Source organism: Oryctolagus cuniculus, chromosome 3, assembly GCF_051225735.1.
Source record: "Oryctolagus cuniculus isolate XC-2025 breed Fujian yellow rabbit chromosome 3, ASM5122573v1, whole genome shotgun sequence".
Taxonomy (NCBI): domain Eukaryota; kingdom Metazoa; phylum Chordata; class Mammalia; order Lagomorpha; family Leporidae; genus Oryctolagus; species Oryctolagus cuniculus.
Genome location: NC_142869.1, coordinates 158,303,635 through 158,318,050, shown reverse-complemented (window position 1 = coordinate 158,318,050; position 14,416 = coordinate 158,303,635). Strand labels below are relative to the sequence as shown.

The 14,416-nt window shown below is 38.6% G+C and overlaps 1 protein-coding gene across 12 annotated transcripts in view; it reads left to right on the top strand.

Annotated features, from left to right (window-relative positions):
• CADPS2 (calcium dependent secretion activator 2) overlaps window positions 1-14,416 on the top strand; it is a 667,233-nt gene that overhangs the window by 478,672 nt on the left and 174,145 nt on the right. For all 12 annotated transcript variants that reach the window (XM_070071264.2, XM_008258272.5, XM_008258271.5 and 9 more), the window contains exons 12-13: window positions 8,480-8,616; window positions 11,435-11,622. In XM_070071264.2, coding sequence (XP_069927365.2) covers window positions 8,480-8,616; window positions 11,435-11,622 — 325 coding nt within the window. The remainder of the gene's footprint in view (window positions 1-8,479; window positions 8,617-11,434; window positions 11,623-14,416) is intronic.

Genomic DNA, 14,416 nt, shown 5'->3' with positions numbered 1-14,416 from the left:
GGTGTCATCCGCCCTGTATCCTATCATGTGTCTGAGTGTGTGGGGGGTTCTGTACTAATTCCCGGGGCTGGTGGCTTTTCTTTCCATGCATCACTCCCCCCCACATGCCAGGGGCCGCCCGCCTGGCATTACCGCATGCTGTGGTATTTGGGGGAGGGGGCTGGGGCTCACGCTGTCCTGTGGTCTTGAGATTTTTATTTTTGCATGTGTAACCCATCCTGTACAGGTAGCTAACTTTGTAAATGCTGTGTACTCCCTCTGCCCCCATGGCTGCTGGTGTAAATAATTTGCATCTCCCGTTGGTTAAAAAAAAAAAAAAAAAAAAAAAAAAAAAAAAAAAAACCCTATCCTTGCTCCAGGAATTGGTTTTAGATCCTTGGTCAAATATAAATTGGTTGTAGATGTTTGGATTGATTTCTGGCATTTCTATTCTGTTCTGTTTGTCTATCTGTTTTTGTACCAGCACCAGGCTGTTTTGATTATAACTGCATTGTAGTATGTCTTGAAATCTGGTATTGTGATGCCTCTGGCTTCGTTTTTGTTGTACAAGATTGCTTTAGCTATTTGAGGTTTCTTGCTTCTCCATATGAATTTCAGCATCATTTTTTCCAGATCTGAGAAGAAGGTCTTTGGTATCTTGATCGGTATCGCATTGAATTTATAAATTGCTTTTGGGAGAATGGACATTTTGATGATGTTGATTCTTCCAATCCATGAGCATGGAAGATTTTTCCATTTTTTGGTATCCTCTTCTATTTTTTTCTTTAAGGTTTTGTAATTTTCATCATAGAGATCCTTAATGTCCTTGGTTAAGTTTATTCCAAGGTATTTGATTGTTTTTGTGGCTATTGTGAATGGGATTGTTCTTAGCAGTTCTTTCTCAGCCATGGCATTGTCTGTGTATACAAAGGCTGTTGATTTTTGTGCATTGATTTTATATCCTGCTACTTTGCCAAACTCTTCTATGAGTTCCAATAGTCTCTTAGTAGAGTTCTTTGGGTCCCCTAAATAAAGAATCATATTATCTGCAAAGAGGGATAGTTTGACTTCTTCCTTCCCAATTTGTATTCCTTTGATTTCTTTTTCTTGCCTAATGGTTCTGGCTAAACTTCCAGAACTATATTGAATAGCAGTGGTGAGAGTGGACATCCCTGTCTGGTACCAGATCTCAGTGGAAATGCTTCCAACTTTTCCTCATTCAATAGGATGTTGGCTGTGGGTTTTTCATAAATTGCTTTGATTGTATTGAGGAATGTTCCTTCTATACCCAGTTTGCTTAGAGTTTTCATCATGAACGGGTGTTGTATTTTATCAAATGCTTTTTTGGCATCTTTTGAGATAATCATATGGTTTTTGTTCTGCAGTCTGTTAATGTGGTATATCACATTGACTGATTTGCGAACATTGAACCGTCCCTGCATGCCAGGGATAAATCCCACTTGGTCTGGGTGGATGATTTTTCTGATGTGTTGTTGTATTCTATTGGTGAAAATTTTATTGAGGATTTTTGCGTCTATGTTCATCAGGGATATTGGTCTGTAATTTTCTTTCAATGCTGCATCTTTTTCTGGCTTAGGGATCAGTGTGATGCTGGCTTCATAGAAAGAATTTGGGAGGATTCCCTCTTTTTCAATTGTTCTGCATAGTTTGAGGAGAACTGGAGTTAGTTCTTGTTTAAATGTCTGGTAGAATTCAGCAGTGAATCCATCTGGTCCTGGGCTTTTCTGTGTTGGGAGGGCCTTTATTACTGTTTCAATTTCTGTCTCAGTTATGGTTCTGTTTAGGTTTTCTATGTCTTCCTGGTTCAATTTAGGTAGGTTGCATGTGTCCAGGAATCTATCCATTTCTGATAGATTTCCCTGTTTGCTGGCATACAAGTCCTTGTAGTAATTTCTGATGATTCTTTTTATTTCTGTGGTGTCTGTTGTTATGTTTCCTTTTTCATCTCTGATTTTATTGATTTGGTCTTTTCTCTTCTTTGTTTAGTTAGTTGGGCCAATGGAGTGTCAATTTTGTTTATTTTTTCAAAAAACCAGCTCCTCGTTTTGCTGATTTTTTTGTAATGTCCTTTTGGATTTAATCCTGTTGATTTCTTCTCTGATTTTAATTATTTCTCTTCTCCTACTAGATTTGGGTCTGGTCTGCTGCAGTTTTTCTAGATCCTTGAGATGCATTGAAAGCTCATCTATTTAGTGCCTTTCCAATTTCTTGATGTAGGCACCTGTTGATATAAACTTTCCTCTTAACACTGCTTTTGCTGTATCACCTAAGTTTTGGTATGTTGTGTTGTTATCCTCATTTACTTCCAGAAAGTTTTTGATTTCTCTTTTAATTTCTTTAATGACCCATTATTCATTCAGGAGCATGTTGTTCAATCTCCATGTGTTTGCATATGTTCTAGGGATTCCTGAGTTGCTAATTTCCAGCTTCATTCCCCTATGCTCTGAGAATCTGCATCGTATGATTCTAATTCTTTTGAATTTGCTGAGACTTGCTTTATGGCCTAGTATGTGGTCAATCCTAGAGAAGGTTCCATGTACTGCTGAGAAGAATGTAAATTGGTTCTGTGTAGGATGAAAAGTTCTGTAGATAACTGTTAGATCCATTTGGGCTATAGTGTTGTTTAAATCTACTGTATCCTTGTTGATCTTCTGTCCTGTTGATCTATTTCTGAGAGTGGAGTATTGAAGTCCCCCAGTACTATTGTATTGGAGTCTAAGTCTCCCTTTAAAGTAAGCTCATGTGAAGGATGAACCAGAAAATCTGCTATTTGATTTTTAAGGTATATATTTTTAAAATTTTACAAACTTATTTTCCTGATTGATCTAATATGTTACATTTTGTACTTTATAGAGCAAGTATTTGTCTTCCCATTGAACATGTGATTTCTGATAAATTTGAGTGTTTAGACTGTTTACATTGCTTACTAGTTACTCTACTTCTCTGTATGTTGATTGAAATTCTCCTTGTGTGAAGTTATTACTTCTGTGTTACTTGCTGCAAAAGGCAAGATGCATGAATTCATATGCTAGTTTTCAATTACTTTAACAAAAAGAAACTAATTATTTGGACCAATAATCGAGTTGTGGACAAACTCTTAAATAATACATCTCGGCCAGTGCCATGGCTCAATAGGCTAATCCTCCACCTTGCAGCGCCGGCATACCAGGTTCTAGTCCCAGTTGGGGCGCCAGATTCTGTCCCGGTTGCCCCTCTTCCAGGCCAGCTCTCTGCTATGGCCTGGGAGTGCAGTGGAGGATGGCCCAAGTCCTTGGGCCCTGCACCCGCATGGGAGACCAGGAGAAGCATCTGGCTCCTGGCTTCGGATCAGTGCAATGCGCTGGTCGCGGCGGCCATTGGAGGGTGAACCAACGGCAAAAGGAAGACCTTTCTCTCTGTCTCTCTCTCTCTCTCTCTCACTATCTACTCTGCCTGTCAAAAAATAATAATAATAATACATCTCTTAAACAGTATTCTGGTCTTCAGCAGAAAAAATGCATGCATCTAATGCAAACCTACTGACCAGACTGATCTATGTGAAATTTTAAAACATGAAAAGATTCGCCTTTAAGATTACATGTGTGTTTTGTAGAGTGAAGTGGTACCTACACCTCTGCCACATTTAACTTCCTTTAATGTTCAAGCTCTGTGAGAAAAATGTGTAGTCAGGTATGATTAGTAGATAATGCAGCAACAGGCATGGCCTTAAAAGTAGGACAGTTTTCAATGTAAAATGATCTATTTTACTGTGTTTCAAAGGGGTCATTTGCAGCTTAGTTCGGCTCAGTGTTATGCAGAGAAGACCAGCTCCTGGCACCACTAACAAGTGGCACCATCTTGTTAGTCTTTGTGATGCTTGAGTCCCAGTTTCTACATTAAATGACCTCATTTCTCCAGTGTGCCTATATCCTGGGTCTTGGCTTTTCTCTTTCACATAGGTGATGTCTCCCAGTGAGCAGCAGCCAAAAATTGCAACCTCATTAGATTTTGTAGCAAAGGAAGGAGAAATATTTCAGTTAGGATTTTGTTTTAATCTCACATTCTGAACTCTCATGCCTTGCCAGGATTGGGTTTGGATGTGCAGCTCATAGCATTGGTTGTGGTCAGTGGCCACCAAATTGCCTCTACCACCCTGGTGGGCTGACCATCTGGCCCATAGTCCTCACACTGTTTTCTGTGCTGCCTGTTTTCAAGTCAGTGTTAACTGTTTAAATTAATAGCCTATTTATTCTTTTCTCTTGAATTCCAAAAAGGTTTCACTTGAATAAAACTTCTATAAATGAAACTATTACTTAAGTTTACAACAAGAAGTAATCTTTCTCAATGTAGGTTTTTTTCCATCCACTGTTAGCACAGTGGTAGTACTACCTGAAGACATGGAGCATATGATCCCACCATTACCATAGAAACTCCACCAAGCTCGTCAGTGACCACATCCCACCTCTATACTTAGTACCTAGGTTGATCATCACAATCTGTGACATTTTGCATTACATTGTTTAAGCTCCTGTCTTGTTGGTTAGTTTTGATAATTTTCTTATATTGTTTTAAAAGACCAACTGAACTGAAACTTGCCATTACCAGAGAACATTTGGTGCTGGCATGTGGTGCAGTGGATTGAGCCACCGTCTGCAGTGCCAGTATTCCATATGGGCACTGGTTCGAGTCCCAGCTGTTCCACTTCTGATCCTGCTCCCTGCTAACGTGTTTGGGCCCCTGCACCCACGTGGGAGACCCAGATGAAGCTCCTGGCTTCTGGCTTTGGAATGGCCCAACTCTGGTCATTATAACCATTTGGGTATTATGGAAGATCTCTCTCCTCTCTCTGTCTCTCTGTTTCTCTCTCTGTAACTCTTTCAAATAAATAAATAAGTCTTTGAATAACATCGTGAACTGTTTTTCATTAAAAATTAATCACTATAATTTTGTATTATATTAAACATTAATTGAAGGTTATCTAGTCACACCAGGTTTAATGCCAGAGATTTGATTCTGTTGCCACTGATTGGAATCATCTTTTATAAAAATTATTTGATTATTTCATTTGAAAAACACAGTTACAGAGAGAGGGAGAGACAGAGATCTTCTATCCACTGGCTTACTCCCCAGTTGGCCACAATAGCTGGGGCTAGGCTGGGCCAAAGGCAGAAGCCAGGAATTCCTTCAAGATCTCCCACATGGGTAGCAGGGGCCCAAGCACTTGGGCTATCTTCTGCTGCTTTCCCAAGCACATTAACAGGGAGCTGGATCAGAAGCAGAGCAGCCAGGACACGAACTGGTGCCCATATGGGATGCCAGCATTTCAGGCAGTGGCTTAATCTGCTGTGCCAGGACACCGACCCTTGGAAGCATCTTTTGCATTTGATCCAGATGATGCCTATGTGTCTTTGAAGAGTAAGATGTAAATGGGTTACACTAAGAGAAAACCGTGTGAAAATATTATTTTATAAAAATACAAAGCTAGGTAATATTTTAACAACTGATTTCCTATTTTACTTTAGTTTATAAGAGTGGAGAAAAGAAATAGTGAGATGTAGGCCAAAGGATACTAAGTGGCAGATGTTCAGGACCAGCCCATCTGAAGATCTAATTTAAAACAAGAGGACCAGGCAATAAAATTGTTAGCAAGTTTTATTCAATAAGTAGATTTGGGCTATATTTATCCTTAAAATTTGTGTGAAGTGCTAGATTAATTTGTCTCACTTTAATAACCATTTCATTGTCCTTTTCCCACAACATGTTGTAAAATACACACAATAAAATTTATCTTTAAAAAAAGATTTTCAATAGTATACATTTTTCCCCTCCTAGATTTTGTGTTCCTGTTACCATGCATTTTACTTTCAGTGTGTTGTCTGCACTGTTATACATTGGTTTTGTTTTTGTTGAATACAAGACCAGCAAATTAAAATCAACTCTGCCTTTTTTTTAAGTAAAGGTCTGTGAAAACAGATCCCCAAAAGACTTTTCACATAAGCAGATCAGAACTTCTGCCTGTTCAGCTTATTTTTATGTCTTCATAAATTCGTGGAAGCTAATGATATACTGGTACATGGCAAAGAATTTCTGCATAAAACATTTTCAAAGGTTCATGTCTGGTGAGGAAAAAGAGCAGAGAAGTCTTCCCAGCCTTTTTTGAATGTGGAATAATCCCTAAGAACACATTTCATTGTGTGAAATTATTGACCTCTAGCAACTTCAGGTGTCTGGGTTTTTCTTTTAACAAAATATTTTGTGCATTTGTTTGCTTGTCTCTTATCAGTGTCAATGGAGAATCTGTATTTGCCTTAAATTGCAATCTTGACTATCATTTTTGTCACTAATGATAATTAGTTAGAATAGTAATGATAATTAGTTATAGTAGTAACTTTCCATTTTGGTGCATGATTTGGAAAGACTTGTCATGTCAGTAAATACATGGGTTGAAGTGTATTTCATAAGGATAAAATGTTATAAGTTCATAAAAATTATCATCTTTATAAAAATCAGCTACATGCTTCCTTTCACAAACTTGTACAGTATATTTAAGGCTATATACTGATTGTTTTAAAAGAAATAATTAAATCACCGTGTTCCTAAATTTGTATATACAAAATGCATGAAGTATGTATGCCTTAAATAAAAGGTTTCTAGGTTAAAAAAGAAAAGAAGAAGGAATTATGAATTTTTTTCTCCGAAATTTATTACATATTCTGTTTTCAATAGTTAAGCCATTGTCAGTGTTACTTTTAACTGCTTGTTATGACCTTCTCTGGTGAGAGAAATAATGAATAAAATTCAGAAGATGTTTTATAAAACTAATAATTATGTCATAAAGGTGATACTGAATTTTCTAACAGAAATGAAGATTCTAAGATAAATTCCTTAAAACACAAAACTGTCTTCCAATTTTATAATACATATACTTTGCCTTTTCAATATTCTGACTCCTACTCATTTGATACTTTTCACATTGTTTTACAGTTAGCTTTGTATTAAGAATCTCAGCCAATAAAATAAAATAAAAGGTTGGATTATCTTATTTTTCAGTTCAGGAAAAACAGCTTATTTTCATCCAATTAATACTAATTTATTGCATGCAATATATTTTGTCATTCTAGGAAGTAATTATTAAATATAAAGGAATATATGTGCTACTTTCTCCATGATTGTAATTTTGTGCCTTCCATTCATCAATAAGCTGCTATGCATTGCTTACTTGCTACATTTACCTTCTGATATCTGTCATTGATGTAAGATATTCATCAGTTTGTGTATCTTTTTTTTCAAATGTGATTCTGTGGACCCTTCAGCTTGAATTATATATTTCTTCCATCCACAAATATGGCTGAAAGTTGAACTTGACATGGATCAATATGATCTGGGCTAAATATCTAAATGTGACTGATTATGTTAGCATCATGTCCACAGATCAATATTGAGTTTTATTATGAGCCTGACTCTATAATTCGGTTTAATCAATAAACTTTTGTCTCTTTTCCTTTAGAGTTTTAGGAATGCACCATGTATGTTTCAGAAACTACACTTAGCTTACATTTACGACTCTGCCTTTCTTGCAATGACCAGAAAGAGATCTATCTATGAACGTTAAGTAACAATGGAGCTTCAGTTCTACCATTGTGAGAAGAGCCCACTTTTATCTTAGTAACTGATTGCCTGCCCAGTACAAGCTGTGTTTCAAACAGAGCTAATGTAGTAACACCCCAGCACTCCTTTGGGGGACTATGTGGCTTTTTCTTTCTATACTTAGTAAATAATTCACATTGAAGACTTTGACAAAACATACCATTAATGAAAGCAATCATAAAAGCTTGCCTTTTGATAAACCCGCAGGGTCTACAGGCGTTGAAAGATGCAATCTGTAAAGAACAATAAATTTGGGCTTCTGAGTGAAGGGCCATTTGGAACGTTATGCTTTGTCTACATATTTGCACAAACATGGTGCTCCCTTTTTTATGTCCCTCAAACTTGAAGCTTGACAGCGTTCAATGCCATTTTCACATTAAGGTTGGTCCCATTAAAAGCTCCATACAAAAAGAAGACTGGAAGTGATCCAACTGAAGCTTGTGTGTTCATTTCTGCCCTAGTTTGCCATTTGGAAACCAGACTTCAGGCCATCATTGCTGTTTTTTATGAATAGATCTGGGTTCTTTCCCAGTCAAATTCCTTCAATAAATAGATTCTTAAAATACATCAACTTCTCTTAAATTTTGAAAATAAGATTACTCTTCTGATGAATACAACTATAGCTTTGAGTGAAAATAGAATTTCTTCATGCCAATGATTTGTGAATTTTCATTTTTACTTAGTTTTCAAAAACTTGGAATTTATGTTAATATGACTAATTCTTATAGCATATGTGATAAGAGATGGTCATGTGTTATCATGGGGCATGAATTTTTGTGTTGTTCAAAAACTGTATTTGTCCATTATTAAGCCAACAAATAAATCTGCCATCTGTGCTTTGTGGGATTTGCAGATGCAGACCGTTTTCAGAAACATGGCATGGATGAGTTTATTTCAGCAAATCCTTGCAAGCTTGACCACGCCTTCCTTTTTAGAATACTCCAGAGGCAGACTTTGGATCACAGACTGAATGATTCCTATTCTTGCTTGGTGAGTACAATTCTATCCATCTAGTCCCCTGTGGATGAGAATAGAAGATTTTAGACCGTGTAAAATACCTGTTATAAACCAGTGTTTTATTCCTGACCCATTTAATAACTGTAGTTGGAGTTAGGGATAAAGGATTTCAATCGATTGCTTCCCAATTTGAAAATTATACACTTGACGACCACTGCTGTGCCACTCAATAGACAGGAGAACAGACTTAAATGGATGCTGGACTGTGTTTCATCAGTCCCTCTGAAGAAGGCCAAGAGGAAACAGAAGGCTTTAAATAAAGATGAAAAAAAATCTCTGTTACAGGATTTGCTAACAGCGATATAGACATTTTGAGCTTTCATTTCTGCTCACCAGATGTTGATGTCTTGCGTTTTTTCTCTTTGATTTCTACAAGAACAACCTGTGTAATACATGGGGACGATGTCATGATAAACAATCTGTTGAGAACTCTGCTTAACAGAGGGAAGCTTCAGTTTCACTGTGTCCTCCAAAGATAATTTGAATGCCTTTAAAATGAGGAAAGGTGATTGTCGAGTAGCTAAACTACAACCTGATATGTGTTGAGACTGTGGCCAAAATCTGGGATGAATCGCTTCATTTGTATTTAGAAGAAATGCTCTATACCTTAGAATGTGGAAATCAAACAGCCTGAGAGTCACATGTGTCCTTCCAAACATTTATATTGTCAGTGGCAATTCCTCAGGCGGGCAGATGCCTGTTTCTGATATTACTTGAGTCTCTCAGACACTGAACATAGTAACTGAATGCAAAAAAAAAGTTAAAGTCTCTTTAAAATAACGTTTTGGACAGGATAAGCTCCCCTCATTGGAGATATTTCAGTAGGACCAAATGAACCCACTTGCTACAATGATTACACTGGTGGTTCATTTGTGCATTTCCTATGAAGAAGTTTTTACTCTGTATCTATTGGTCTGGTTCAAACTTGATCCAATTTGAACTTTAGAGTTGCATAGAGTAAAACAAATCACAAAACTGTGACAGATTCCCACAGACAAGCACACAAAGCAAACATCATAAAGGGCCAGGTTCCTCTTGAATTCTACCATAAGGGATTATTTACTGAGTCATCAAAAATTGTTCAGTTCTGTTTATGAGTTCATGTGTAATGTGGAGTCTGAGGGACATGCTGCCCCTAGAGGAGAGTGAGTGTGATGTGATTAGAAAGAGCTTGGTGAGACAAGATGGTCCCCCACATAAACACCACAGTTCAGCAACTCATTTGCGCTGTGGTCTTAGACAGCTCATTTAACAGCTCTTGACAGCTTATCTGTCAGACATACGGTAAACTAACAAGTACCATGTGCAATGGTTTTAAGGATTAAAAAGATGATATATGCATTATGTGTAGCACAGTCCCTAGACTGTCACCACAGTAAGTGCGCTGAGGATCTTCCCCTCCTGCCTCTTTTATTTCCTTTGCACCTTTCTCCCTCACTCACCTCTTTTTCCTCCTCTTTCTTGATTATTCTGCCTCTTCTTAATGATTTTTAGTGGAAAACAATGTAATTGAGAATCAGAGACACCCAGGTAGACAGGTTCACTCCGCAGTTGCCTACCACAGCTGGGAGTCAGGAACCATCCAAGCCTCCTGTGTGGGTGTCAGGCGCCCCCTGACATGAGTAACCACTGCTGCTTCCCAGGATCTGCATTGGCAGGAACTTGGGATCAGGAACCAGAGCCAGTTATCAAACCTGGCTACTCTTATATGGGATAAGGCGTCATAACTAGAGTCTTAACTGCTAGGCCAAACAGCTACCACGCTGCCTCCTTATAAAACTCACCATTCCCCCTTCTTTCTTTTAAAATCTTAAGTCAATCAATACATTTTCATGAACATTGAGCTATGTTATAAATCAACTCTACCCAATCTAAAGAGCTAGGCAGAGGCTGTCTGCTGTCTCAGTTGACATGCATGGACACACAAACATTCCAACATCATTTCAGGAAGACCAGAAATCATTGCTGTGAAACAGTGATCTGTTTATTAGTCATAAGAAGATAAACAGAATGAAAAAAATCCCAGATATTTAAGTACCCAAATAGTACACAGAGACAGACAGTGGGTTAAGCCAAAAATACCCTGTATCTAAGCTCCAGTTTGAGTCCCAGCTACTCCATTTCCAATTCAGCTCCCTGCTAATATACTTGCAAAGCAGTGGCTTGATGGCTCAAGTACTTGGATTCCTGCCATCCATGCAATAGTCCCAGATGGAGTTCCTGATTCCTGGCTTCAATATGGCCCAATCTTAGCTGTTGCAGCCATTTGGAGAGTGAACCAGTGGATGAAGATTGATCTCTCTTTCTCTGTCACTTTGCTTTTTGAATAAGTAAATAAATCTTTTAAAATAGTACATGTAAAGCACTGTTAGATTTGCTGAACTTTAATTTTAGCTCACTTTAGAAAAAAGCTTACAATAAATCAGCATTTTCAATCATAGTGTCTCCTTTACTATTCTCTTTTTAATTCATCTATAAAGCAGTTGAATTTTTTGGAATATCATGTTTTATAACTAACAGCTTAGGTATTATAATTAAATTCAGCTGATTTTGAATGACAACGAAAAATTGCCCTAGCCTGGTTGTGGTAATAAAGAGAATAGGATTCGAACCTAAATCAGTTCCCAACTTGATGGCACTAGCTCTTCTGAAAACACCCTGAAACATATCACTAATAAAATTAATGTCAAAATATACTTTCATGCAACTTCTGCTAATAATGCCTAAACATGCAACAGAAAAGCAAATCTTAGTACACAAAGAAAAAAAAATGTTTGTTTTTCTTTTGCAGGGTTGGTTTAGCCCTGGCCAAGTCTTTGTGTTAGATGAGTACTGTGCCCGTTATGGAGTGAGAGGCTGTCACAGACATCTCTGCTACCTGACAGAACTGATGGAACATTCAGAAAACGGTGCTGTCATTGACCCAACCCTGCTCCATTACAGCTTTGCATTCTGTGCCTCTCATGTGCACGGCAACAGGTATTTTCACTTGCAAATTCACAGTGAAATGTATAGGGTTGACTTTGGAAGACAGGGAAAAATGTGCTTTGCCATTATCACCTAGTAACGGGTTTTAAATAGCAAACACTTCTTACAAGGAAAAAAAACCTCACAAAGGAAAAATGTGCATCAATATGTTGTTGATTGAGGTGGACTGTGCTTTCTGTTTCTTTTTGCTGGTGAAGCCACTTGAAAGAGAGAAAGAAAAAACATCAACGAGAGTAGAAGTTGCCTTTTAGCTCTTATGTGCTACCTAGTACTATGATCTGTGCAGCTTAAGTGTCCAGAGGATTCCTATTGCAATGCATACATGTGCCTGGGTAGCATTTGTTGATAAGCGTGTGCCTAGCTGAGGACCTTTACTTGTCCTCTGTGAGAGAAACCTGCATTGACAAAGCAAGATAAATGATGTGGTAGATGTGAAGTCTCCTCCCAGCTCGTTCCCCACTTGACGTTTTTGGAACAATATCACCTTTCATCATTCTGAATCACTGAACATACCTTTTGCCTTACCAAAATGGCAAAAAAAAAAAAAAAAAAAAAGTCACCTAATGTAAGCACTCCCAACTATGTAGCGTCCGTCCATGTCACTCTCCTTCTCTTCTCTTGACCTTTTTTCCAGAATGCTTTTGCTAGGGCTCCTCCTACATCCCCTTTTGAACTTGCTTTAGACACTATCCCATCTTTCTTTCTTTCTCTCTCTCTTTCTCTCTCTCTCTCTCTCCCTCCCTCCCTCCCTCCTTCATTTTCATTCTTCCCACAAACCTAGATATAACACAGCAGTCAAGGGTTTCAAAAGTCGCACTGTCTGGGTTCAAATCAGTATTTCTTAACTGTGGGACGTTGGATAGATTTCATAATCCATGTGTGTCTCAGCTTCCCCATCTACAAGAAATACATAACAGTAATATCAGTCTCAAACGTCAGGAATTGTGGTGGTATTAAATGAACTATTTAGTGCACTTAGAACTGTGCCTGGCACATGAGTGTCCAAAGTGAAGATAACTAACAACTTGTGTTGTCTTCAATGTCCTTGTCTGTCAAGCTGCTGTTCTCTGTGTCTTCCCAGCCACCCTTCTGTCACCAAGCCCTTCATCAGGTTTCTAGCTTCTCACTTGCTAATGAGGATTCCGGCAGTGGATTGCCTGATGACCTAATCCAGTTGCCTCTCTCTTCCAGGCTTCTCTCTCCACGCCCCCTCTCATTCTTCTTTCCACCCTTCCTTTCCCCTCCCATCTTCATACCTTCCTCTTTTTCTTCCAGATACCTCAGTACTGTGTAGTGTTTCTCACATCTATTCTGAATCCTAATCTCTTCTTTATGAGAATTTTTCTACTTTTCTGATCTCACCTCCTCCTCCTGCTTCAACAATGACCTCTACATATACTAATAATTCCGACCAAGTTACTAGTCTAAGCTATATATCTGTGTTGACAATCAATGGCTTCAGGGTTCTGCTGATGCTTTCAACTCTCCATGTGTAACACTACATCTATCATCCTATGGAAATAGCTCCTGTACCACTTGGAGTCCCCAGAAAAATAGTTGGCAAAAAGTAACTTTATGGTATGAAGTAAGTGTTTAATAAATATTTGACAAATAAGTGAAATACTTCATTATTTGTGTTAATATGTATTCCATTGTTAGCCCATTAATTTTTCTTTCCTCTTTTTTGTCCTGGACCCTTTGATACTAAAGTCAATATTCTATCTTGTAATATCCCTCAATTACTTTCTGTCTTTTCTGCTACATTATATATACCCTAGTTGTGACCTTCGTTTTTTCTTATGTATATGTCTTATCTCCCTACTACATTTTGTAATCTATCACCCTCAAAATTACAGAGTAATTTTTACAATACTCCTCTACAAAAAAAAAACTTCATTATAGAGTTGGCATTGTGGTGTGGTGAGTTAAGCCACTGCCTATCACCTATATCCCCTAAGGGACTGACAGTTTGAGTCCTGGCTGCTGTGCTTTCAATCCGGTTTCCTGTAATGCACCTGTGAAGGCTGCAGAAGATGATGCAAGCTCTGGGACTCCTATTACCCAGTGAGAGACCAGGATGGCTTCAGCCTGCCACAGACCTGGCTGTTGTAGCCATATAGGGAGTGAACCAGCAGGTAGAGAACTCTTGTTCTGTCTCTTCACTCTCCTTTTCTCCCCAGCTCTATCACTCTGCCTTTCAAATAAATCTTTCTTAAAAAATTTAGTGATTGTCATTTTATTATTAAATTAAAAATAAATTCCAAGCTTTGGTGTCAGCATTTTTTAAAGATTTATTTCTTTATTTGAAAAGCAGAGTTGCCAGCACCATGGCTCAATAGGCTAATCCTCCACCTTGCGGCGCCGGCACACCAGGTTCTAGTCCCGGTCGGGGCGCCGGATTCTGTCCCGGTTGCCCCTCTTCCAGGCCAGCTCTCTGCTATGGCCTGGAGTGCAGTGGAGGATGGCCCAAGTGCGTGGGCCCTGCACCCCATGGGAGACCAGGAGAGGCACGTGGCTCCTGGCTTCAGATCAGCACAATGCACCGGCCGCAGCGGCCATTAGAGGGTGAACCAACGGCAAAAGGAAGACCTTTCTCTCTGTCTCTCTCTCTCTCTCTCTCTCACTGTCCACTCTGCCTATCTAAAATAAAAAAATAAATAAAGAAAGAAAGAAAAGCAGAGTTACAGAGAGAGGGAGAGAGACAGAGAATCTTCCAGCCACTGGTTCACTCCTCACATGGTCACAAAAGCCAGGGATAGAGCCGGCGCCGTGGCTCAATAGGCTA